At 44.4% G+C, this 25806-nt stretch overlaps 1 protein-coding gene across 3 annotated transcripts in view; it reads right to left on the bottom strand.

Moving 5' to 3' along the window:
- Positions 1 to 8659: 8659 nt before the first annotated feature.
- Positions 8660 to 25806, bottom strand: part of ASTN2 (astrotactin 2) — an 859033-nt gene continuing 841886 nt past the window's right edge. For all 3 annotated transcript variants that reach the window (XM_059142160.1, XM_059142161.1, XM_059142162.1), the window contains 3 exons: positions 24289 to 24389; positions 22316 to 22499; positions 8660 to 9487 (listed from right to left, as the gene is read on the bottom strand). In XM_059142160.1, coding sequence (XP_058998143.1) covers positions 9250 to 9487; positions 22316 to 22499; positions 24289 to 24389 — 523 coding nt within the window. In that variant the 3' untranslated portion in view covers positions 8660 to 9249. The remainder of the gene's footprint in view (positions 9488 to 22315; positions 22500 to 24288; positions 24390 to 25806) is intronic.

Here is a 25806-nt window from a genome sequence, read left to right as displayed (position 1 = left end):
TGACCAATTGAAAATTCAAGGGGGGAAAAAATAAACCCACAAGACTTTACTGAGCACCTACTGTGTGCCTATGCCAGGCCCTTTATTATTTATTGATAAATGCCTTCTTTACAATGAATGTCCCAGTGAAGTAGATGAAACTGGCGATTCCTGTTTTTCTGGTGAGGAAACAGAATTCCAGGTCTGTAAAGTTCCCATGTTTGGGGAAGTTAGAATTTAATTCCAAGTTTGTTTGACTCCAGAGGCCAATATTCACTCCTCAGAATTACTTGATCCTTTAACAGTTCTTTCTGTAATTTTGTTCCTTGCCACAGGGACCCGAACCTCAACTTGGTTAACTGTCAACTTGTACATCTCTAGTGATGGACAGTTCACCCCCCTCACATACAAAAAACAGCCCTTTTTAAAATAGGGAGACAAAACTGGTCTCTCTGGGAAACCCTCTTGTCTCCATTCTGTTTTCTTGAACCCCCAAAAAAGGAGCCCATTCCTTCAGCTGCATGTTTACCATGACAAATCTGAAGGTGACATTGAGCTTCAGGGTATTCTCCATATAAACTCAAAAGGTCTCTCCCTTGGTTGCAAATGTTCTTAAAAATCATCTAGATCTATAGGTCTTAAACAAGGCAAACATCAAAGTCACCCTAGGAAACTTGGAAAATATAGATTTCCAAGCATCTCCCAAGACTTACTCAACTGGAGTCTCAATGAGTGGGGCCAGCAATCTGTATTTCCCCCAAGGTCCCAGGCATCCGGATGTTTCAGTCCAATGCTCCAAATTATATCGCATGGGAGATCAAGATCCAAAGAGGGGAAGAAATTAGCCCAAAGCCACGCAGTCAATCAGTCATGCTTTTATTTTCTGATAGGGCAGTGCCAGCCTTCCTGATCCCTGTAGACAGCCCCTCTAAACACATGCTTTCCCTCTGCCCTGGAGAAGGCCGATCATGGACTGTGGAGTAGAATAGCTTACAAGTGAGTGAAGAAACTACGTCATCCCTGATCATAAAAGCTAGTGAACTGCAACCAGGCTGGTATTTGTACTACAAAATCTCCTGGGAAGGCTAGCTACCCTTGGCACTGGCCTTGCTTCTTGAGCAGAGGTTAAGACTTTCTTCCCTGCCCCTCCCAACCTGCGCAGATGTCAGGAAAGAGGATGTGCCTCAGTTGCTCAGGGGTCAGGAAAGCACTAGAGATAAAAATCAGGGAATATTTCACTCTTGGTTTTGCTAGATGCATGACCCTGGACAATTACTTTTTTCTTCCTGGTCCTCAGTTTTCTTATATCTAAAATGGGAGAATTTTAGAAATGCTCCAGAGTGGTTCTAAGAACAGAGCTGCAGAGTCATGACCTCTTAAATGAGAACTCCATCCCAGTTCCTTATTAGTGGTATCACTCCAGGCACATCACCTACCTTCCCTGCACCTCAGGACTTGTTCTGTAAAATGGGGATGCCAACAGCTGGGTTACGGGACTAGAGTGACACCTAAATGAGATACTACAACTAACACGCTTGGCATAGAACCGAGCTGTGGAAAATACTCAAGAAATGGTAATTATTGCTCTTGTTGTTATCATAATTGGTCATTCTAATCCGAACCTCCAAGAGCCCAGCCTTCCTGACCAAATGTGAAAGCCTTACATTTGAACAGACTTCACCAGTTCTGTTCCCACAGGGGCTCCTCAGATACCTCAGCCCCTCCCTCCAGGGCTTCTCACCTACCCCATGAGTGGACCTCTTGGTAGAGCCCAAAGGGGATTTCTCTCAGGGTCAGAAGAAAGATGCCCAAAGACCTGCTCTGGAATGAAGAGCCTGTGTGAACACAAGTCTGGGCTCAGTTTTCTATCTCTGAAGTACAAAGTGCATTGGACAGGCTTCATGAACCCTGTACTAGAAGACTCAAATTGGCACACAATTCCTGAGCATCTAACATCTGCTTCAACCTGACCTGGGCACCAGGGATATAAAACATGGCCCTACCAAGAAGGCAGTGTCTTAAGGGAAAACAGAACTTAAAGAGATAATTAGAATCCAATGGGTTAGGTAGAAGCATCGCAGATGTATAGGGATCGTAAGAACCAAACAGAGGAAGCCCTATCCCGAATTTGTGGTGTTTGGTCAGAGCAACTTGCCTGAAATAAATAACACTTCTCCTCTGGGAGTGTGTTTGGTAAACTTCAGTGTCTTCTACAAATATACAGGAATGTTTATTCCCTCCATTTCCAATTGTGGGCCTTGAGGACTGGAGAATCCTGGAATAATAGAGCAGAAGGATTTTTTGGAGAAGTCCTAGTCCCACCAATCTGCTTATGAAAAGATCCTGAGGGTAAGACCGAGGGGAGACTGTCCCAAGGTACCCCAGTGTCAGAGCTGGGTGCAGAATCTGAATTCTTAACCTCCCATGGGACATTCACTGCTGCGTGAACTGACAACCTCCTCCCTTGCCTCTTGGTCTCCTTCCTCCCTCCCTCCCTTCCTTTTCCCCTCCTTCCTTCTCCTTTCTTTTCTTTCTTTCTGCATCTTTTTCTCTCCCTCCCTTCCTTTTCTTCCTTCTCTCTCTTCCCACCCTCACACACTTGTCCCGCAGAGCACACCTGTGGTCCCTCATTCTCCCCGGCTGCCAACTCCTGTAAAACAGGAAAACAGAGCAGCCTGACTTCAGCTATAGCATGTACAAACACATGCAGTGACGTTTCCAAACGCAGACAGACAGTGAGAGCCTTTCAGGGTCTAGCAGTTTTATGGGCAGAGGTCAATTAAAAAGCACACCCCCACACAAAACGCATGAGTTTTGTTTGGCTGCAGTCTTCTCTCTGGGCCCTCAGATGCTGCAGTGATGGCAAATTGGAAGGTCACTTCTCTCAAGGGATATGCTTCCTGGGAGCCTCCTGAAGGGTCCCCTCATTCTAGGTATCAAGCTCAATTTTGACAGATGCTAGCCATGAACCAGGCCCAGTGCAAGACTCCAGGTAACAGAATCCTACCCAGACCATGCCCTGTATTGTTCATTGTCCTATGAGGGACAATGACATTGAGAGAGGAAAATGCTGGAATGGAGGCACAAATGCTGGAATGGAAGTCCTCACTATAAGACCCCAGAGGAAAGAGTTATCAACTCCTTCTGGGAGAGGCAAGAGGTATTAGGGAGGCAGTGAAAACCATTTTAGCTGGATCTGCTTAAGCCGGAAGGGCATTCCCCACAGTGAGAACAGCACATGCATAGGCTAAGAGGGAAGGTGTGAGGGGATATTGAGGTTTTCTTCAGTGTGGCTGTAAATAGGATGTTGAATACAAGAAGGACAATAAGAACACTTGTATAGTACTTGTTATGTACCAGGTACAGTTCTAAGTATCTGACATATGTTGGCCCATCCTCACTAAAAGCTTATGAGTGCTGCTATTCTTTCCCCTAATTGGCAGAAGACAACACCAGGGCACAAAAGGGTGTCACTTGCCCAAGGCTACTGGACTCTTAACAACTAGTATCTTGTATGTTCTGGAGAGGGACTTGAGTTGTCTTTAGGCCAGGGAGTTGGCTGGGGATCCAGACTCTGCTCCAGACTTGCTGGGACCTTAAACCACTCCAGACTGGCCAGATGGAGCCATTCAGTCTCCCACTGTCAACTTCAATGGAAGGTAGTGAAGATAAAAGAAAGAGAGAAGTGAAAAATGTTATTCATACCTAAGTTATCATCTAATATAATCTCTCATGTCCATGATACATCTTCCTCCGTGTGGTGGGGGCATATGGAGAACCCAAGGCCCACAGAGAACAGCTTGCTAAAGGCCACACAGCCACTCTACCATAGAGGCAAGACTAGAAGTGAGAAAAAGGAAGAGGAGGAGGAAGAGGAAGCGGAGGAAGAGGAGGAGGAGGAAGAAGAACCAAGTACTCTTAAGTTTACATTCTTTTCCACAAATGTCTACACTGGCTTTACACAGCCCCTCAGTATGGTTCATAAACTGGCATTTGGAAGTCATTACACATTCATGCAGTTACACATAGGTCCATGCACGATTTCCACATAAAGCCAAATACCTTGGCATTCTTCTATTCTGATCACCACGATCTATATGATACAAATTACTACTCTTCCATGTACTGTCCATTGAGCCCAAGTGCATTAATTACTACTTCATGTCCCATATTCTGCCCCTTATAACACTCAGATACCAGAGAGGAAAGAGAAGATCCAAGTCCCCAGGCCTCTTAGTTATCAAGTTCTATTGAGCCAAGCTCCTTAATATCACTCATATCCAGCCTTACGATTGCAATGATCTAGCTTAGTCATCCTCATCTTCCTCCTAAACATTTATGTATTCTTTGCTCCCATCCCATTTTATCCTACTCTACCCTACACTACCCAGTCTCAGTGCTATTGGCGTTTTCCTTTCTATTTTCTTATTCTGCAGCCAGAGATATCTTTTCAAAATGCTTATCTGCCTGTGTAAAATCCTGCTTTCAATCCCGTGCCTTCCAATGGCCAATATATTCTGCTCTGCCAACCTCTCCAAACACCCATCTTTCAGTCCAGAGCAGTTACTCGCAGTCTCTCAAATATGGTACACTCTTTCATAGATTGCTGTTTCTTACACATCCTTTGACTGTGAAGGCTTTCCTGATGCCTGCCTTTCAATGGCAGAGTTAATCTGGTCTATCCTTTCCTGTGTACATAAGCTGCTGTAATAACTATTTATTGAGAGCTTTTGTTTTCAAGCACCTACTGGCTACATTAGCCAATATAATCTTTCCAACAGTCCTTTGAGGCAATGTATTTATCTCCTTTATAGATGAAGACAGTGGGGCTTAGAGAGGTTAAGGTAATGTCAGTTAACTTCAGCTTCTTAATTAGCAAAACCTGTTGAGTTTGCCTTAGAAATTTCTCTCAACGTCCAATCCCTCCTTGCTATAAACTGTACAGCCAATATTTAAACCCAGATTGGCTTGACTCCAAAGTGTCTGGTTTTATCATATTATATTAAATTAGTTAAGTTCCAAGAGTTTCTTAAAGGCAGGCTCCGGGTCCTGTTCATCTCAGCACTCCAAATCTGGAAATCAGTCCTCGGGCAGTGGCTGGAAGGTAGAAGGACATAGCTTTCTACTTAGGATGTGGAAGAAGGGCACTGTATCCATTTGTTCTAGGAATCACAGTTATCACTGGTTTGAATTACTCCATCTGTCCAAGTATAGACGGAAGTAACTCAGTATCATCACTAACTATGGGAGTTGGCACAGGTTATTCAACTGTTTTATACCCAACTGGAAAATGGCAATACTAGCACATGGCTCTTCTGCACATGGTTACATGAGGTCAGTGTATAGTCCATGATGTGATGAGGATTCCCACATAGTAGTTGTCTGCATTTGTCTACGCAGATCCCTCTTTATCAGAACCCTGCCTGGGGAAGTACCTCCTCACCCCTACCAGAGGAGAAAGTCCTGCAGGGGTGACTTTCTGTGCACCTCTAACACAGGCTTTCTTTCTTCAGAGATGGAGACCACACAGAAAGTCCCATCTTTGTCAGCACAGTGGGGGCGGGGGCTCCCTGGGCATTTTCCACAATGACACATGGGTCAGTCCAGCCATGTGGACGCCAGGGAGCTCAATCCAGCAGCCTCATTTGCACTTCAAGAATTTTCCTGTTTCTTTTTCCCATGAAACATCTTAACAAATATTGGTCTGATCAATTGCCCTGACATGGTAGGGCACAAACACATGAACCTGTCTCTCCAAGCTTCTAGAATCCCACTCTGGAGAGACTTATGGTGGCTAGGAAGAACAAGGCTCTGCCAGGAAAAGGGGGTCAAAACCAAAGAGGGCATGAGCAGCTAAGTGAGTTGGGGATAGGCTGCTGGCACATATTCTCATGTGCCAGTCAACTTTAGCCAAATGGGTGGCATCCAGAGGCCAGAGCTGTCTGTGAGAGCCCTGGAGGAAGCCCCACACCTCTCCTTGGGGCTCCTGCATCATGTTAAGTTCTGCCATCACAGCCGCTTCTGATTTGAACTTTGGATACTATTTACAGTTCATGTACCACATAGGACTGTTAATCATTAATTCCTTCTCTTAATCAAAATTCTCTAAACCTCTCCCAGACAGAACTCCCATGTCATCTCTCTTAAGATCCAAAGCATGATGCCTATTGTCTAATAAAAGGAAAAAAGACCCTACTGTTTATTTTGCTGAACACATTACAGTTCCTATCTTGTTCAAGACTCACAATACCCCCAGAAGGTGGGACTATTACTAATCCCATTTTGTTGATGAGAAAACTGAGGTCCTGATGGCAGGTTACTTACCCAAGGTAATAGCTGGTGAATGGCGACAGAGACAGAGTCAACTTAATCAGGCTCAGACCACAGACCCAGCACATTGGGGAGTTTAATTTGCTGCAACTGTTGAACTAATTTTTTCCTCAGGATGGGCCAAGACAATGGAAAGCTACAACAATGGGGTAACTCAGCGAAGGCCAGGGACCTAGGGTTCAGGAAAGGGTATACATGAGAGGAATTTAGAATAGGGTTTGGCATGTGGCAATGATATATATCGAATATTGATGTTCCCCTGAAATTCCTATGTTGAAACCGAATCCCTAGTGTGATGGTATTAGGAGGTGGCACCTCTGGGAGGTGACGAGGTCATGAGGAGGGAGCCTCTTGAATGGGATTAGTGCCTTTACTGGAGAGACCCCAGGAGTCCTCCCTCCTCCCTTCTACCACGTGAAGACACAGCAAGAAGACAGCTGTTTATGAATCAGGAGGTTCTCACCAGACACTCAATCTGTCGGCACCCTGATCTTGGGACTTCCCAGTGCCAGAATTGCCAGAAACAAATCTGTGTTGTTTATACCAATATTCTATCATACCGAAACCAAGACAGGCAAGTAACAAAGATAGGCAAGTGTTCAATGAAAAAAAAAACTATTACTTTTCTTTCTTTTCAAGAAGTTGGTTCCTCTCTGACTATATTGTGCCTAGGAGCAGAAGAGTCAGCAAGACTATAGGAGAAATTTATTCATCTAAAGTCTACCTCCATACTTGCAGAAATGTCAATCCAATAATAATAAAACTTCTTGAAAGAGTATCTTTGAGTTTAGATTGCTGGAGGTTGAGCAGATCTCTAGACACCTGACTTGTCTGGAAGAGGGTTCCTATGCTTTGTTTCCCCATGCTTAATAGAGTCGGGGGTGAGAGGGTGGTGGTCAGGACTCAGCATGTACATTTTCAGGAAGGGACCTTCCTTAAAGGGATTCATCAAAACTGAGAAGTAGGCATATTTGTAACTGCTTATATTTTACTGGTATTCAGTTTCTCTCCTCTTCTGAATTCCCACAGTGCCTTACTCTCTTCTAACAGGTGTCATCCTTGCATTATGGAATACCTAGACCTACATCCTTACCTTCTCAACCAAGCTAGCTCCTGGGATTTATTACCAGAATGCTAAGAATCTATAATGCCTCTTTGTACTCATTACCCTCTCAGGTAACACACTGGAAGCAGTTCATTCGCCTTTAAAAGGAGACTCCAGTGGTGGAATGTCTCCCCATGACCTCAAGATCAAGCTGCCATCACTTCTTGCCTGGAAAATAACAACAGTCACAGTTCCGGGGAGCTTCTCCAGCCTCACTTCCACCCCTGTGGCCAAAACAACTTCTCTTTAAGAGCAAGCGTGGCATTTCACTCTGTTAACATCTGTGGTGGTGCTCAGTTACTTCTAATACCATCAAAGTTCCTGTCCGAAACTTCCAATATCTTCCCTAGCTCCAGCTTTCCTTCCAGCCACTTGGGTCTCTATTGTCATTGATTAGGGACACCTGGGTAACACTTCGTTGGGTGGCCAACTCTTGATTTCAGCTCAGGTCATGATTTCAGGGTCCTGGGATTGAGCCCGTGTCAGGCTCTGAGCTCAGCGTAGAGTCGGCTTGAGGATCCCCTCTCTCCCTTCGCCCCTCTCCTGGCTCATCCATGCTGTCTCTCTCTATAGAGTAAGTAAACAAATATTAAAAGGAAAAAAGAAAAGAAAAGAAAAGAAAAATTCTGTCAGTCCATGGTGTCCCTAGGTGTCTCAGTTGGTTAAGCCTCGGACTCTTAATTTTCAATCAGGTCATGATCTCAGAGTTGCCAGATCAAGCCCCATGTAGGGCTCCACGCTCAGTGAGGAGTCCGTTTGAGATTCCTTCTCCTTCTGCCACTCCCCCTGCTCACACTCTCTCCATCTCACTAAAATAAACAAACAAACAAACAAATATATTTTTTAAAAAGTGCTTTCAGCCCTTCAATGGGTTCTTTTTTCTCTTATTTCTGGACTTTCATCCATGGTGTCCCATCTTGTCTTTCCACATGCTCTCTGGTTGATTCCTCCCCATCTTCTGGGCTTCAGGCATCCCTTTCTCAAGGAGGCATTTCAGAGCTCCTATGGTTTGTCTCATGGCCCAGCGATGAGTGTAAATAACCCCCGTTCTTCCCCTACTACAGCCTGAAGTCGCTGAACTGCTTCTCTACAATTTCCATGGGACTGTAAGCTCCCTGAGAGCAGGGAGCTTCTCACTCCTCAGCTGCATGTCCGATGTCTGGTCTACAGTAAGTAATCAATAAATACCTGTGGCGTGAATAAACTGAGGTCCGCCAGTGGCAAGAAACACTCCCCAAGCAGAAAGAGAGACAATAAGAATTTTTAATGCATGGAAAGTCCTGCAGGGACTCTGGGCAGACCCACAGGTAGCAGGAAGAGGCAGGGATCCTGCAAACTCAATAACGTCTGGGAAAAAAAAAAAAAAAAGTCATAAAGACCCAAGCTTCCTCACTGCACCGATTCTCGGGGCCTCCTTCCTGATGCTGAAGAGGTCAGATTGTCTCTCCAGAGGTTTCCTCCAGGGTCCATTGCAGGAAGGAAGCTGAGTGTGGCAGGAGGAAGGAAGAAGAGCAAAGGCCGCTTGGTCTCCACCTGAAAGCTCCTGCCTCGGGACTGACCGCCACCCATAAGAAAAAGTTTAAAAAGGAGAGACTTTGATAGAGTCAAATAATATCTTAGAAAAAATAAAAGAGAAAAACGGGTAATTCCAGTGGTTACAAAGTTCTCTGTCGGCTATCCACAAGAGAAAGAGTTTGCTTTGGCCTTGCTGGCAAGCTCATCGGCCAGGCCCATCCTCAGCTGTCCCCTAGCCCCCCCCAGGCCCCAGGATCCACGAGAGTACTGCTCCCCCTCCCACGGAGAGTCTCTGTGCTCACGGAGGGTGGCACCCTCCCTCACCGGCCCTTGGACTCCCCATAGGTGTTTCGGGCCATGGACACCATCTTCTCCTCGCATGTGATTTTGGTGTCCTTGAGGATGCTGTACCACACCATACCCGCGGGCCGGACCTCCTCGCTGCGGCAGAAAAGGTAGGGTACGGTGTCCACACGGCTCTGGATGTAAGCGCTTCTCAGGAGGCTGGAGCAGTGGCTGCTCACCCTGTCCAGTCGCCGCAAGATCAGGTGGGCCTTCCTGAAAAGGAAGATGAGACAGTGAGGAAGAATGAAGCCCAGATCAAGGGTTAAGCCTTTGAGTGGGGAATAAAAGTCAACAGAGAAATGGGAACTTCCGGCTCCAACAATCTCCTATCCGTTCCTGGCCTGAATGCGGTATTTCAAACACCTACTCAAAAATCACCTCCAAATTTGTCCTCTTCCACTGTCCAATGTGTAAAAACTGAAAGCGACATATAACCTTTGACCCAGCATTTTCGTTTCTAAAATACGAAGAGTCCCAGGACTTACAAGGTCACCAGCCTTGGGACTCTGACCAAGAAGAAATCATTATAATAATGATACACAGCAACAGCAATCCCAGCTAAAATTTACCGACACCTGCCACACTAGACAGAGAATAAACGCTTTACCTACATTTAAAGATTTCATGTGCTGTCCATAACAGCCCTGGACAGACTGTTCTTTCCACTACACACAGATGGACGTGGAACCCGCGGCTCAGAGAAATGACGTCGTGTGACCAAGGTCAAACAGCAAGGTGACCACTGGGGCTGAGCATTTGGATCTAGGTCTGAACGTCCCCAAAGTCCCTCTCTATGAGTGTTTTTCTCATCTATAAAATAGTGATGATGGTCTCAGCTTCATAAGTGGTGGTTAATGTCTAGCATGAGAAATGCCCAAGCCTGGCACAGAGTAAGCTCCCAATAAATGATACCTGTGATTATAAAGAATTGTTATGATGGTACCTTGGGATTAAGGTCATTCAGAACACTGGTCTGAGCAAGAATCACCCTGTCCTGTGGTGATCATCATTAGTAACTTATCTAGATCCCTTTAACCAGTAAGAGAGAGGATCCCTGAGGTCATCTGATGGCTGCACAGAAAATTAAAGCTAACAAGGATCTCGGAGACCCTTGGGTTTCCCAATGATGGCACTGTTGACATCTGGGCCAGATAGTTCTATGTTGTGGGGAGTGTCTTGTAGGAAGTTCAGCAACATCCCTGGGCCTCTGCCTATTAAATACAAATAGCATTTCTTTGTCCCAGTCATAGCAGTGGAATTGTCCTCTTGGGGGGAAAAATCACCCTAACTGGGAACCAGTGACCTAGTCTGACCTATTCTTATTAAAGATGTGAAAACTGAGGCTCGGAGAGAGAAAGGGATATCCTTTTCCTGGGTCACACCACACGGTAGACATCATCGTCAAGGTGCTAGTCACCATGTGGAATCCAGTTTTCTCTACATTCCAGCATATTCAAGATACCCAAGGGCTAAATGAGCAGCTCTCTCCTGCTGTCCTCTCCATGCCCCTCTGAGGCCCCAGGAGGGAGGGGGTTTTACAACAACAGACCCCACAAATGGGACACTGTGTTAGGCACCTGCATGGCGGCTGGAAAAGGGCTGGGCTTCTATGTATGTTTTGTATGTTTTGTGGGCACGATTTATGAGGTACCTTTCAAAAAGTCCTCTTTGTATAGTTCACCACTTGGGTGGAATATTTCCTGAGGTGCCAAGAATTCATAGCTTCAGAATCGCACTCGAGTTGCCACTCTGCCCACAGTCCTCTCTCCCTGCCGGCAGCACCTCCCAACCAGAGGCTTGAGGAGTTCATTTCTCTGTCCTCCCGGTTTGAGCCCTTGCTCTGTTCCTTAATAGCTCTGTGTCCTTGGGAAATTTTCTTAATGTCTCTAAACCCGTTTCTTCTCTTGAAAAATGGGGCTGCTGTAAAGTAACAGGAGATAAAATCATCGACTGCTCATTTACTGAGCACTTATTTTATGGTAGGGCTCCCTCTTCAGTGTGAAAGACAGACAGATGGAAAATTACAGCACAGGTAGCTAGGGCAATGATAAGAGGTGTGCGGGCTGGGGAGGTGGGAGAGAAGAGGAAGGTAGGAATGGGAATATCCAAGAAGGCTTCCTAGTAGAAGGGCAGCTTGTGTTGAGTCTCAGAAATGAGTAGGGGTTAAAGATGACAAAGGCAAAACAGGAGGCAGAGGTAAAGGCATAAAGATATGGGATTATATAGAAGTTCTGAGAATTGGGGCACCCAGGTGGCTCAGTTTTTAGGTGTCTGCCTTTGGCTCAGGTCATGATCCCAGGGTCCTGGGAGGGAGCCCCACATCGGGCTCTCTGCTTGGCGGGAAGCCTGCGTCTCCCTCCCATCAAACATGACCTTTGATGTTCCCTCTCTTGCTGTCTCTCTCTCTCTGTCAAATAAATACATAAAATATTTTTTTAAAAAAAGAAGTTCTGAGGATTTATGGCAGGAATACCGGGACTACTGTGTGTAAGTGGGCACACAGTGGAGGACTGGAGAAGTGGCAGGGGCTAGGCCGTTGGAGCTTAGGAACTGGGGCGTGGGTTGTACAGAATAATGGTACAGCACCCAGGCTCTACAGCCTGACTGCTCAGGTTCAAATCCTGGCTCAGCCACTTATTAGCTCGGTGATATTGAGGGAATTGTTTAAGCAGGTGTGACCCAGTTTCCTTATCCATGAGATGGGAGTAACTGCTGTATCTACCACAAAGTCCTGTTAAAAAACAAAAAAAAAAAGCCAGCATTGATGAATCTGTAACAAGCCTTCAATAAATGTTATCTACGAGAGTGGCCTGGAGGGCAAACCAGGGATTGCTTAAAGGGTTTCAAGCAGCAACATAATGGATTCAGAGCTGGACTATTTAAAAATGTTCCCGGCTGCCTTGAGGAGAATCAAACTGGGGGAAGGGCCAGAATGACAGCAAGAAACCTGGTCGGGCACACATCCAGGTGTTAAGTGTTTCCTATCGTCGTACTTAAAGGCGCTGGTTTGCTTTTTCGCTCTGTGTTTTTGAAAGCAATGTCCTCCTTCTGCTTCCTCATTTATAAAAAGGGAGTAACATTCACCAACCTCATAAAGTTATAGTGAGGATTATGTAAGTTAATACATGCAAAACTCTTAGAAACATGTTTGGCACATCCTAAGTCCTTGACAGAGGTTAGCAAGTATCACTACCAACACCTGTGGCCCCCCCCCCCCCCACCGCCCCATCATCAGCCTTATTTGTGTTCTGGTGTAAGCCCAGAGCACATTTGTAAGTCAGTGGCAGGCAAAAGACAGAAATGCTAACAGCCTCTAACTTGGGGCCAGAGTGCTGGGTTGGAGACATGCTGTGTACTCTGGGAATATATAAACTGAACACCTAATCCTGAATTTGGGAGCTCAGAAACCTTCCCAAGGGATGTAACATCTGCACCAAGACTTCACTGATGAGACAGGTTTTTCAGGTAGTTGGGGAGGCAGAGGAAAGTGCTCATGGGAAGTTAGATGAGAGGAAGCATGAGCACCCAGTTCTTTGCAATGGTTAGCACAAAGAATGGGTAAGAGACTACTCAGTCTGGCAGATATCAGGCCCCTGGGGCTCTTCAAAGTCATGGTGAAGTATTATATTTTAGGGGCAATGGAGAGTGATCACAAAAACAAACTATGAATATAAAATGAGGTGGGAAAGGGGAGTTCTTCCAACATTCCCAAATGCTTTGCCTCCAAAGTCCCAGCCATTTCCTCAAGAAGAATCTTAGGACTCAACTGAACCAAGTCTCCTTTTGAATGGATGGGGAAATGGAAGTTTGGAGTGAGAAAATAGTTAAGAGAACACTTTAAGTTAGTAACAAGGACAGAGCAAGAACCAGAGCTCCTGACCGTAGAGAGAATGAATTGGAAGTCACAGATGCAGATCTGAACTCTGTAACTCAACAGCTGTGTAGATCATCAGCAAGTTCTTCGATGCTGCTCTTAGTTACGGCCTCCATGAAATGGAAATAAGAGCGGTGTTTTGAGGGAGAGAGAGAGAACCTGGCTAACTGGCTCAGTACATGTTAACCAAGATTCAAAGTAGCATACTGTGGTAGAAAGGACATAGGCTTCAGAGCCCATTAAGGAAGTCACTTCTCTGTAGTTCTGTTTGCCCATTTGTAAAATGGGATTAGAGATGCTTGTTTTGTAGGGCTGTTGTTAGGCTGAAATAAAATGACTGCCCTAGGCATCCAGCACAGATGTCTGTACACAATAGGCACTAAACCAGTGTCAGTTCACTTAACTGTCCCTGTTCTTTTTCCAACGCACACACTATCTACGACCTTGGCTTGCATTTAGCCAACAAAGACAGGAGAAGTCAGAAGGTGACGCCAAGGAGAGAAGGGTTGGAGATGCTTAAAGGCCTGGGAGGAGAAGGAGGGAGTGAGAGACTAAAGGCAAGAGTGCTGGGTAATAAATTTGTAGGCAACGGAGGTGTATAAATCAAAGGCCAGGCATAATCCAGCTTTCCCTGTAGAGGGAATCATAGGTCAGAGTGACCACTTCTCTCAAATACCGGAAATGAAATCTTCCTCATTGGAGACAGGACCCAGAACCGCTGGCATAGGAAGCCAGAGGTGAAGGAGCCGCCACACATTAATTTATGATTGTATTAGCAGGCAAGACTGAGACAGGAATGGCTTGTGGAGGAGTCAGGGGCTGAGTTCTGATGCCACTTCTCCGGGAACTGTAGAACCTTTGACCGACCATTCTATTCCCAGCACCATTACCCAATCAGCTGTTGACACAGTTAGTGGACAAAGACCTAATTTCCAGGGGGGCCTTGGAATGGAGGAGGGGAAAAAGAGGCAGTAAGGAAACATTCCTATTGGCCTCTCCCCCTCCTCCCTATCTCCTTGAGTTGAGCTTAAGTGTCTCTGTGTTAGCTGACCTCAAGCTTAATGAGAGTCGAGGGCATGACGTGGTTGCACAAAAATGGGACACAACCTCCAGAAGTAGACAGGGCAGATTAAGAGAAAGAATGACTTCATTCATATTGTCCCGGTCAGGCCACATGTGGAGAACCCCAGTCACTTCTGGTAAGAGGGACATGTGCAAACTGTAGCCAGATGCTGCTGCTGAAGGTTGTCTCAAAAGCAAGTCTTAGGAGGAAGTGTGGAAAGCAGGAATGGAATGTGTCCACTGAAGGGGGGATACTCAGGCAAATGGTTATGTTGTTCTAATAAATGAAGACTGGGAGGGGGGTAGGGGCTGAAACTAAATATAATCCTCGCCACAATCCTAGAGTCCGTACTTCAGTCCTAGTCTTTAGGTAGTAGAAGTGAGCCTCAGGCTGGTCATAGGTTTTGACCAGGGTTAACAGTGTGAGAATAGCATCTAGATCTCTGTTGCAAGGCATCCCAGTGTTATCAATGATGTCACTTTAAAATTAACAGAAGGCAAATTTTGACTCAACATAATTAGAAAAAATTAAAACTAGAGTCCTCTATCTACAGAATGGATCCTTCCATATCTCCAATGGGCTTCCTTCACTGGGGATGGCCAAATCAAGTATATTTTAGAAAGGAGTCTTAGTCTGTTTGGGTTTCTATAACAAAATACCACAGACTGGGTAGCTTATGAACAATATGGATTTCATTCTCCCAGTTCTGAAGGCTGGGAAGCCCAGGATCATGGCACTGGAAGATGTGGTGCAGTGGCTGTGAGAGCGAGCTTCCTGGTTCAGAGATGGTACTCTCTTGCTGTGCCTTCACATGGTGGAAGCAGCAAAGGATCTCTCTGGTCCCTCTTTTATAAGACTACTGATCCCATTCATAAGGGATCCACCCTCATAACCTAGTCACCTCCCAAAGGCCCCATCCTTTAATGTTATTATCTTGCACATTAGATTTTGGACCTATGACTTTTAGAAGATACAACATTTAGACCAAGGCAGAGCCTAATGGATATAGAAAATGGAGAAGATTTTTGTTGTTTTTGTTTTTAATCTAAAAGGAATTAGAGGCTTCATTCAGAGAAATACCACCTGACGGGCATCTGATGAGCACTTCACAACAGAACCTGGTGTGACACAACTGCCAAGGCATGGAGTTCCTGATGTGAGAAGTTCTACTCATGCTTCAAAGTCATGCTGAAATGTCATCTTCAGGAAGTCTTCCAGATCTCCCCAGGTATCATAAGTCATCTTTCCCCTTTGCTGCTAAAGCCTTTTATTTCTCTGTTGTGATATATATTATATTCTGCCTTCATCATGTATAAATCTTGGGATGCAATGTGTTACAATGGACAGGATATTGGTTTGGATTTTGGCATTTTTGAGGTTATTTTGAATTTGGCCTCTGATAGTTACTAGCTGTGTAACCTTCAACAATTTACTCAATTCCACTGATTCTCTGTTGTTTTATCTTCAAAATAGGTGGTTCAGGAGATGAAATGACCTATAAATGACTGGGCCCATAAGAGGTGCCCGTAATACCTCCCACCTGCTTCTAAGATAGTAGAGTACCCCTGTTGTCCAGCTCCTGACTGTGCAAGAAGAAGGAACTAATAGGGGTAAATTAACTTGAACCAAGGAAATCTCAGTCCCTAGCATTCCAAATCCAGTAATTCTCTAGCAGGAATTAATAAAGGGAATGAAATGGCATAAGAGCATCAATGTGGACCAAGGGAGATAATCTGGCAAGTGGGCAAAACATTTGTATTAATTTCTTTATAAGAGCATAGCATTTGGAAGAAACCTAATTGGATAAAAGACTCAAGTAACATATGATACATTCATATAATTGTATGGATAAAGGGCCCTCCCAGATAACATATCTACATATGCATCCACGAGAAAAGACTTGTTAAGTGTAAACAGGTAGATAACAGAATATAGTGTATATATTTACTGAAAATAGCAGAGTTGGTGGAAACAGGGCTGTGTCTATAGATGCACATGTATTCTTAAGCTTATATTGAGTCCCCATTCATGTGTATATCCATGTCATACCTGTATTTATATTTGGAAAGCAACTTAATAATGATTTTATCTCTGGGTTGGGATTATGGATTCAGAAGTGCAAAATTTTCCTTTCCATTTTATATACATCCACATCATGTAGATGTTATAGAGTAAGAATTACTTATAGAACAAAATACAATCAAGTAATTCCATTTTTAAAAACGTGAATTTGGGTGCCTGGGTGGTTCAGTGGGTTAAGCCTTTGCCTTCGCTCAGGTCATGATCCCAGAGTCCTGGGATGGAGTCCCACATCAGGCTCTCTGCTCAGCAGGGGGTCTGTTCCCCGCCCCCCAACCCCACCTGCTTCTTTCCAGACTTGTGATCTTTCTCTCTCTGTCAAATAAATAAAAATAAAATCTTTAAAATTTTTAAAAATGTGAATTTTTACACATATATTTTATAGTTGGTGTGATGATTTTGTGCAATGAAGCCATGGTTTTATGGTTTCCCAGTAGTTTCCTGGGATTATTTTCAGAATAAATCCACATCAAGTCTAGCCGTGGACAATTCCCACAGAACAGAAACCCAGCAAGTCAAATACGCCACCTGGATATTTATCTTCAACACCGGGTTTGACATGTAATTTGTAAGATAAACAGTGAAAATATTTACATTTTTTCTTCTTATTCTCTCACAAGAAAACATAATACCTTCCCAAGAATTCATTCCTTAACTGATGGTAAGTATGACAGAGTCTCAGCTAACCCAGTGATTTCAGTGCAGAACTGATACAGACTTCGAGATAAGAGCTAACCTTGTTATACTATCAGTGGGAACACTGATCCTTGGAACACTTGTTCAAAGTCATACTGTGTTTTGTTTTTGTACTTATTCACCCTAAGACATCTTAAGTTATAAGAATGCCACTGATTAATAATAGCCTTTTAAGAAGCATGTAGCACTAATGCACACATCCATTTGCACTGTCCATCCTGATTTCAGGAATGTCAAAATATGCAGAAAATTAAAAGTGCATCTGAGGTCCATAGGAATATGGCCCTAGAAGCCTAAGTTTGCTTTTGTTCTTAATATCCTGGAAACTCCAAAAGGATTAAGGTTTTTGGCATGATAGTTAAGGAAAGAGCTAATATATAATCTTGAACTGCAAGAATATACAGGGACATCAAATTTGCTTACTTTCATTCTGGATACAGCACAGGATATGGATACAGTTCACACCTGAGAAGCGTAGGAAAAGCTTCTTGCCTTGCTGTGGTGAGAAAAATCCCAGGCTAAACCAAGCCTGGGATGATTTCTGTGATCTATTAGTAATGTCTGCCATGGAAGCAAGAGAGGTTGAGATAGTACATATACTATCACCAGTCCAGAGAGATGAATTCACCAAAACAAAATCTCTTCAGTGCTCCCTCTCTTCTTCCTACTCTATCATTTCAGCCAAATGAAGCTGAGAGGATGGAGAAGCCCAAGAGTAGTCAAGGGTGTACTGACTGAAGCAAATTCTGGTCCTTAGCCACCTATGAGATCAGCTTCTCAGGTCTCCTAATAGGAACCATATGGCTGGGACAGCTGGGTAGCAGCAGGTCTTCTCTGAGCAGCTGTTTGCAGCACCTGTGGCTGTCACGGAAACTAGGCTCTGGAGGACAGTGGCCTCATAGACTCATGAGGCAGACATAAAAGATGCCCTTTTGTCACTAAATTTTATGGGGGTATGTGACTACAGGACTCCCATTCATCCTTTGATGCTAGGCCAAGACTTCGCTCTCTTCTCCACGGATCCTCCTTTGAGGTCCAGGTCTGGATTAGCTGTGCCTGCTAATCTCATCTAGAACCTTGTCCCTCAAACTGTGCTTTTGGGACCAGCAACATGGACATCACCTGAGAGCTTATAAGAAATGCAGCCCATCCTAAACCACTAAGACAACTTAAATTTTAGCAAGACTCTCAGGGGGTTCTCATACACATTCAAATTGGAGAAGCACTGCCGGAAAACTAACTTCCCACCCCCCATTTTTGTAGTATGCTTCTTATAACATGTTTCACTGTAACTGCCCATAGACTTTCTCTCACTAGGTGCTGCCCCTTGTAAAGGCAGGATCTGTCTTCTTCATGCATACATTTCCAGCCCATAGTGCAGAGCCTGGCCCACAGTAAGAATATTAAATGAACCAATGAATAAATAAATTAATGAAATGTGGTCTCCTGGGGTCTCTTAATATTTGAAAGGACAATGTATTTTTTGATTATTATCTTTGAGCTGGAAAGAATTAGTTCATGGAATTCAGTTGTCTCTGTCACCCACAGACCTTTATGAGCTCAGAGAGACCCAAGAGTCCCTTGGGAATGGGGGAAAGGGGATTTGAAATGGAGACCCAGCAGGTGAGGCCCCAGGTCATCCTCTCTAGCTTCTTCCAGAACAACTGTGCACATCTGAGCCACACATCCACTCATCCCATTATCCAGTTATTTAACAAGTATTCAGCACCCACTTACAAGAGTGACTAGGACCTAAAGAATCACTAAGTACGCATAAGCTGATATTATAGTGCAGAAGAGAGATAGCACAACAGTAAATACCTAAGACACATGAGATATTGAAACTAGTAGGTACAATGCATTAAATTAAAATATGATGGTGTGATTGAGAGAACAGGTAGAACTTTTAGAGGATTCTCTGAGAAAGTAGCATTCTAGTTAAGACCTGCCGTTCTACTTAAGGCCTATTTAGGAAAAAAAGAAATCCACTGCTAAAAAGCTAAAGTACCACTGCCCTAGTTCATCCTTTTCATTTTATAGATGAGGAGACTGAGGACCAGAGAGAGTCAGAGCCCAGGGTTACATAGGTGAGTTCATTAGCAGTGTCAGGATAGATTAGGATGCAGCTATCTTGATTCCTGCTGACAACAGTGTGGGATGTTAGAGGAATATCATATCCCTCCAGAGACTAGCAAGACTGAGGAGGGAGGAAACTGGGTGACACCAGTTGGAGCTGGTGGACAGTGACTGGTGACGGGTTGGCTGGAGATTAAGTGGGTTATCACAGTCCATTACCAAGTGGGTTTTCCTGCCTCTGCGGGAGGCCAGGCAGGCTTTCCAGAAGATTTATGTCCTGGAAGGTCATAAAGGAACCCAGAAGGCTGTAAAGACAAAGTCAGGAGTGGAGCTCTGGTTTAGCTTCTACCCAAACTCTCTGAGCCCTGTGGGAAAACCCAATAAAGGGGGATGCCTTTCCCGGTCCATGGGCAAGATGGCAGCCCCAGTGACTCACACAGTCATCTGGGGCTTTCATCTGGGACTCTGTGCTTCTGCCTGTCTGCCCTCTTTTAGCTTTTATCTAAAGAAGCTTCCTTTCATGTGAAAGAGAAAAAGTTATAGTCCAGGACCCAATGGGCAGATAAGGTCTGTTCCAGGAAGAGATTCCTTTTATCTCTGACCAAGCTCTCCTCTGTTCCCCTGATGGCCTCAAATTCTCGGAGGGATATTGCAAGTGTTCTAAGGGCTCAGGGTGAGAGATCAGGGCAGAACCAGCCTCCATATCACACTGTGCAGCTATGTGCAGCTCATTTAACCTCCTGAGGCCTCTAATTCCTTATCATCCACAAAATGAGAGTACCCTACCTTGCCCAGTTTACGGTGTAACTTTAAAGCCTTTCAAAGCACAGAGTGCCTCCAACTAAGTATTTCAGGAAGTCTGGCAATTCTCTACAATGCTATCAGTACCACCCTGCTCCAGAACTGCCACCCTATCTCCCCTGGATTATTAAAAGAGCAGCCTCAAGGACCTCTCCACCTCCCTCCTGTCTTGACTCCTCTCGATCAACCCAGAGTCTTAAGCTTCCAACTGAGGTCAGAGGGATCTTTCTCCCCCTGAAGATCTGCCAACATCACCCTATTCTGAAAAACACTTGAAAAGCTTCCCATTACTCTAGGGAGATAATCCAAACTCTTTAACCCTACTTACAGGGCATTCAAGATTGGCCCCTGTTGACCTCTCTCTTCTTATCTCTTACCACTCCTGCTGTCACACACTTTGCTCCAACCACAGGGAAATTCTTTTAGTTCCTCTACACAATGTTTACCAAAGTGTGGAAGGAGTTCCCCAGGGGCAGGAGGAAGGATTTTAGGTGGTACTCCAGATGATCACAGACTCGGCATTAAATAACAATGAATCACACTGGGAAAGGCAGTCAAGATTCTCTTTTTCACGCTCTTCCCTTCCTCCAGATTACTTTAAAAAATAGTGTCCCTTTGAGACTGCGTCTTCAGTACTTCTCTAACACTTGCTAATCTCCTTTTTATTTATTTTTAAAGATTTTATTTATTTATTTAACAGAGAAAGAGAGCGAGGGGGAAAGCACAAGCAGGGGGAGCAGCAGGCAGAGGGAGAGGGAGAAGCAGGCTCCCCGCGGAGCAGGGAGCCCTCTCAGAGCCTCAGGCCTCAACTCGGATTGAAGAGCATTGTTTTCTGGTTTTGTTTGTTCTTCCCCTTCCATTGTATCAAATGTTTACATTTAATTGTCTATTAAAGGTAAATGGTGCTTATTTTCCCTTTATAAAATAATGCAGTGTTTTCAAATAGATTTTCAGTGAGAAGTGAATCTGAGAAATGCCAGAACGAAAAGTGTGTAGGGTATGGTGATATGTCAAAAATCATAAAAGTGGGGCGCCTGGGTGGCTCAGTGGGTTAAGCCGCTGCCTTCGGCTCAGGTTATGATCTCAGATCTCAGGTCTGCTCAGCAGGGAGCCTGCTTCCCTCTCTCTCTCTCTCTGCCTGCCTCTCCATCTACTTGTGATTTCTGTCAAATAAATAAATAAAATCTTAAAAAAATAATCGTAAAAGTGGCAAGCAAATGATGAAAATTTGAGGAAAACCCTGCCCTAGTAGAACATTATCTCCTCTGTGCATTCCCCTGGTCACTCTGCCCCAAACCCTCCGGTTCTCCTGTCCTTCCTCTTGTCTGACCTCTGTTCATTCTATCCGCCTCAGTCTCAGCCCTTGGGAAGGCTTCACTGGGTTACCTAGACCAGGTGTCTATGCCCTGCCTCCCCAAAGGGCCCTATTCTGTTGTTGTTGATGTTGTTATGACTATTCTTTGCAACTGCTTGTTTAATTACCTCTAACAGTGAACTTCCACCTTTTTGTTACTGCATGGTTAGTGACTAACTGGTAAGAGGGACTACTAAGTAAGTGATGAGAGATAGAAAGAAAGAAAGAATGAATAAATGAATGTTGTTCCGTGCAAGGCATGAAACAGAGTCACCATCTCATATACTACTTTATGGAGCTTTAGAAGATAGTGATGTGTCTTAGTTACATCTGAATTCATGGAGCCCTGCACAGTGGTTGGTACAGTCATTGCTAGTGATAAAAATCATGTCTTAATACACACTGAATTTAGGAATGTATTTAGTCAGGGTCCCTAATGGACTTAACTCTTAAAAACCTCAGATTTCTTTCTTTTCTTTCTGTCTTTCTTTTCTTTTCTTTTGGAGAGAGAGGGAGAGAGAATGGAAAGGGAGTGAGTCAGGGGGTGAGGCAGAGGGAGAGGGAGAAAGGGAATCTTAAGCAGACTACATACCCAGTGCAGAGCCTGATGCAGGGATTGATATCATGACCCTAAGGTTATGACCTGAACCAAAATCAAGAGTCAGACCTTTAATAAACTGAGCCACTCAGGTGTCCTTAGAAAACCTCAGATTTCTTATGGAAGAATGGGAATAGCCCTAGATTTGGGGCCATGACCCTGCCACTATACACTTCCATGATTCTGGTTAGGACACATCTCCAGGAGTCCAAAATTCCTGTGTCTAACACTGAAGATGGAAAGTGGGTGAGGGAAGTGATGGAGGGAAAGAGCGCTTATTCTCTCTCCTCTGACATTCCAGGAGGCCAAGAGCTAAAATTCCAAGATCCTGTCATTCTCCCTGCCCATTTCCCATCTCTAACCCTGACATGATTAAGTGTATGACACACTTATTAATTTGACAAAGCCTATTCCCAGTCTACGAAAAAAAGTGTCCAGTAAAATCAGATATAAGCAAGAAGAATCCATGACTCCACTCACACTCACACACTCATTCATACCTGGGCCCCAGCTCATCCTCACTCCTCCAGACAAAGTCGCCAAACTTCTCGTAGTGAGAGTTGTAGTGGTGTTGGACTCGGAACAGCATTGAGGCTGAGACTTCCATCAGCGTGTTGTAGGCAGTCTGCTGCTCCTTTCCACTTGTGTACCCATTGTACAGATTGTAGATCTTGTCTGCTATTTCTGAGGGGAAGAAGTGCAGGCACAGATCACTGGACAGCAGGAAAAAGTGAGGATGGAAACATGCCTTGCAACAGGAAAGGCACATTCATGCTGGACACACATTCATGCTTGGATACCACAGTCATGTGTGGTATCCAAGGGCAGACAGACCTAAATTGCATCCTGAACATCAATTGACTAGTTGGGTTCAGTTTTCCTAACCATCAGCTGAAAATAATGATGTCTATTCTGGAGACACACTTGGGAGGACGAAATTAAACAGTGACTGTAAAGCACTCAACACAGGGCCTGACACAAAGCTAGTGTTCATAATTTGCAGGCATCTTTATTAATCTATATTTGGTAACCATGATTTAACATAAAATCACAAAGAAGTACAGAGGCTTAAATCAACAGTCTTGGGCTCATCTCAAGAGCCTACTTCTGTCTCTCCTCTGGAATACTTCCAACCCAGCTCTGTGTTCAGGTCTGCATTCAAAAATCTATCAAAGAAAACCATGGTAATTCATGGCAATTTCTAGTCCTTCAATTATTTCTAGTAATCGATACAACTTGAAGTCATCATGGGTTGCTCCCTTGAATGGAAGGCCCATCCTTTCATCTGGAAAGACTCTAATCCAGATTTATGTACACCCCCAAGTCATTGCTAACAGTGATTGCCTCCAGAAGAATCTGGGGGACTTGGGTTTAGGATGGGAGGAGCATTTGGTTTTTCTTTTTTTAAACCACATGCACATGGTTTTTATTTGTTTTGTTTTTTTTGTTTTTTTTTTTAATATGATGATGATAATAAGGAGGAGGAGGAGGAGGAGGAGAAGGAGGAGAAGGAGGAGGAGAAATGACCAGGAAACCATCTCAAACTCTCTCACCTTTGAGACATGACAGTTCCACAATAAGAGGACTGTCTCCTCTTGTCTGATAGCAGGCAAAGTATGTATTTTGGGGCTTATTACTGAGCCATTCATAGAAATGTCAGTCTCTCTAGAGAGACTAGAATGTGAATTTCCGAAAGGTAAAGAGTGTGTCTCTTCTGCATTGCTCGTATACCAGTGCTCTTAGAAAATACTTGCTCAACTTGAAGTGAACCATTAGGACTCATGATCTATCACCACATTTTTGCCAGTCCTGATGTAGAAACTATAGCTACATGTTGGCTAAGAACTAAGTACATGGTAGATCTGATTTATTGGTTCTATTTTTTTTTTTTCCAGATACTTTGCCTGATGTTTACAACTTCATGGGCCAGGAGCATCAGGAACGTTTAATCTTGCACACTAACTCTGATAGTCACTGACTGTAGCTCTGTGCTGAGGATTCTGAGGCCACCCCGGGGCTAGATGGGGACGAATGATATGATGAGCTAATGATATCTGCCCTGGGCTTAGTGGTGGAGTGGTCTCCTCCTGTCACTGATATGCCAGCTCTAGCATAGACTAAAGTGGAAAAAAAAAGTGATAGGTCTCTGAGAAGTCTAGGCTACGGGGCAGGATATAGTCATGGGGCTCTGACCCTCTACTATTCCTTTCCTCTATGTCCGAGCATAGACAGATGCTATGAAAGAGGAACAAGTCTTTCCACTGGCTAAGGTACTGCTGGCCCATCTCAATTTCGTTCATGGCTTTGATTAAGTTAACTCCGGCTTCCTCCTGTCCCCTTAGTCCCTTCACTTTCTCCTCTCAGTGCGCATAGGTTTATGAGGCAAGAAAGGGGTCGTGGTTGGTGACTTCTGGGTACAGAACTTAAAGGAAATAGGGGAGTGACCTAGGAAGGGAGGAAACAGGGCACTTACCTTCTGCCTTGTTGTCATCCACCAGCGGACAGGCCGTCCTCAGGGTCACTGTGCTGAGCTCCGAGTGCCTCCCCCGTGTATCCACAGCATACAGAGTGAACCTGCCACACAGCAAGAAAACAGGGCACTGGGTTGTGACTTCAGCGAAGGTCCTGGAACTTGTAAGGTGGAATACAAAAGCATAATACAGGAGCAGGTGTTAAAGGAAGTCAGGGATGCTTAGGCTGCGAGAGAGAAGATTTGGGAAAAAAAAAAAAAAAAACCAATGGCAACAGTAAAGCATTTATTGGGCACCAACTGGCTGCTAGGCACTTTGCATTTATTCTCTTACTTTACCAGTACGCAAGCCTGGAAGGCAGGGATTTTGATCAGCTGCACTTCACCAATAAGGAAACTTAGACTCTGATTTTGTATCTTTCCACCAGTCTTGCAGTTACTTGGGGACAGAGCAGTCTGAGTCCTGGACTTCACAAGTGAACCCCAATGCTATCTGGCTTGGCTGAACATACTGATTTATATGTTCTTCCACTCATCCACTTGACAAACACTTCTTGAGCATTAAGTGTGTGCCAGCAGTTATTTTATTCATATTTTATATGAGCTGGGTACTACAAATGCATTCTCCAATGAGGACACTCATCCCAAAGCGGTCAACTCATTGACCTATTATTATATATTAAGTAAGTAGCAACGGGGGAATAGAACTTAGGTCTGCCTGAATCCAAAGATTATGTCTTTAACCACAATGTCAAATCTAATTTTACCTTTTGTCTTTCATTAGCTGGCTTGGAATGCTGGCAAGGGTAAGGAAATGTGGGTTTATACGTAAAATATATGTCTTAAGAGGCCTAAACATGGGGTATATTGGCCCTATCTTCAGAAGGAAGCTCATCCATCCATCTGCTTTCTGGGGATTTTGGCTTCTGCCTTTGGTATAAGAGCAATAGGACTGTGATGGGAGTATTCTCTCTCTCCTTCTCTTGTATCTCAGCACTGGGAGTGGAACTCAGTTCCAGTGCTTACTCCATCCAGTACTGTTATGGTCAAGAGAAGCATGACAGAGGAAGGAGTCTGGTCTTAGAGGTGGAAAGGCTTGGGTTCATATTCTATTCTACTCCCTTGCTCTGTGACCTCAGTCACTTCACTTCTCTGTGCTTACTTCATCTCTCTGCATCAGGCATCTCTAAGTGCTATACAGGGAGAGTTATGATCGAAAAGCCTTGCAGAAGTGTTAGAAATAAGATCACAAAGAAACTCCAAAATGGGAGAAAAAGCAAGAGGCAGAGTAGGAAGGTAAGGACAGTACTGGGTATGCCTACCCCCACAACCCATCTAGAACACGGCAGAGGCAAGATCCAAACCCTAGCCTGCAGATCCCAGAGGACCTATACTTCACAGCTTGAGTGCAAAGATCTCCCAGCATTTACCAGTACTGGGTACAGACAGTAGGCACTTCATAAATATTTGAGTCAATGAATGAACCTAAGTATCATATCTCATTTCTTAATCATTTCTCCC

The sequence above is a fragment of the Mustela lutreola genome, chromosome 12 (genome assembly GCF_030435805.1).
Source record: "Mustela lutreola isolate mMusLut2 chromosome 12, mMusLut2.pri, whole genome shotgun sequence".
Lineage (NCBI taxonomy): Eukaryota > Metazoa > Chordata > Mammalia > Carnivora > Mustelidae > Mustela > Mustela lutreola.
Note: the sequence above shows the minus strand (reverse complement) of the source record. Positions and strands in the feature narration are given on the sequence as shown.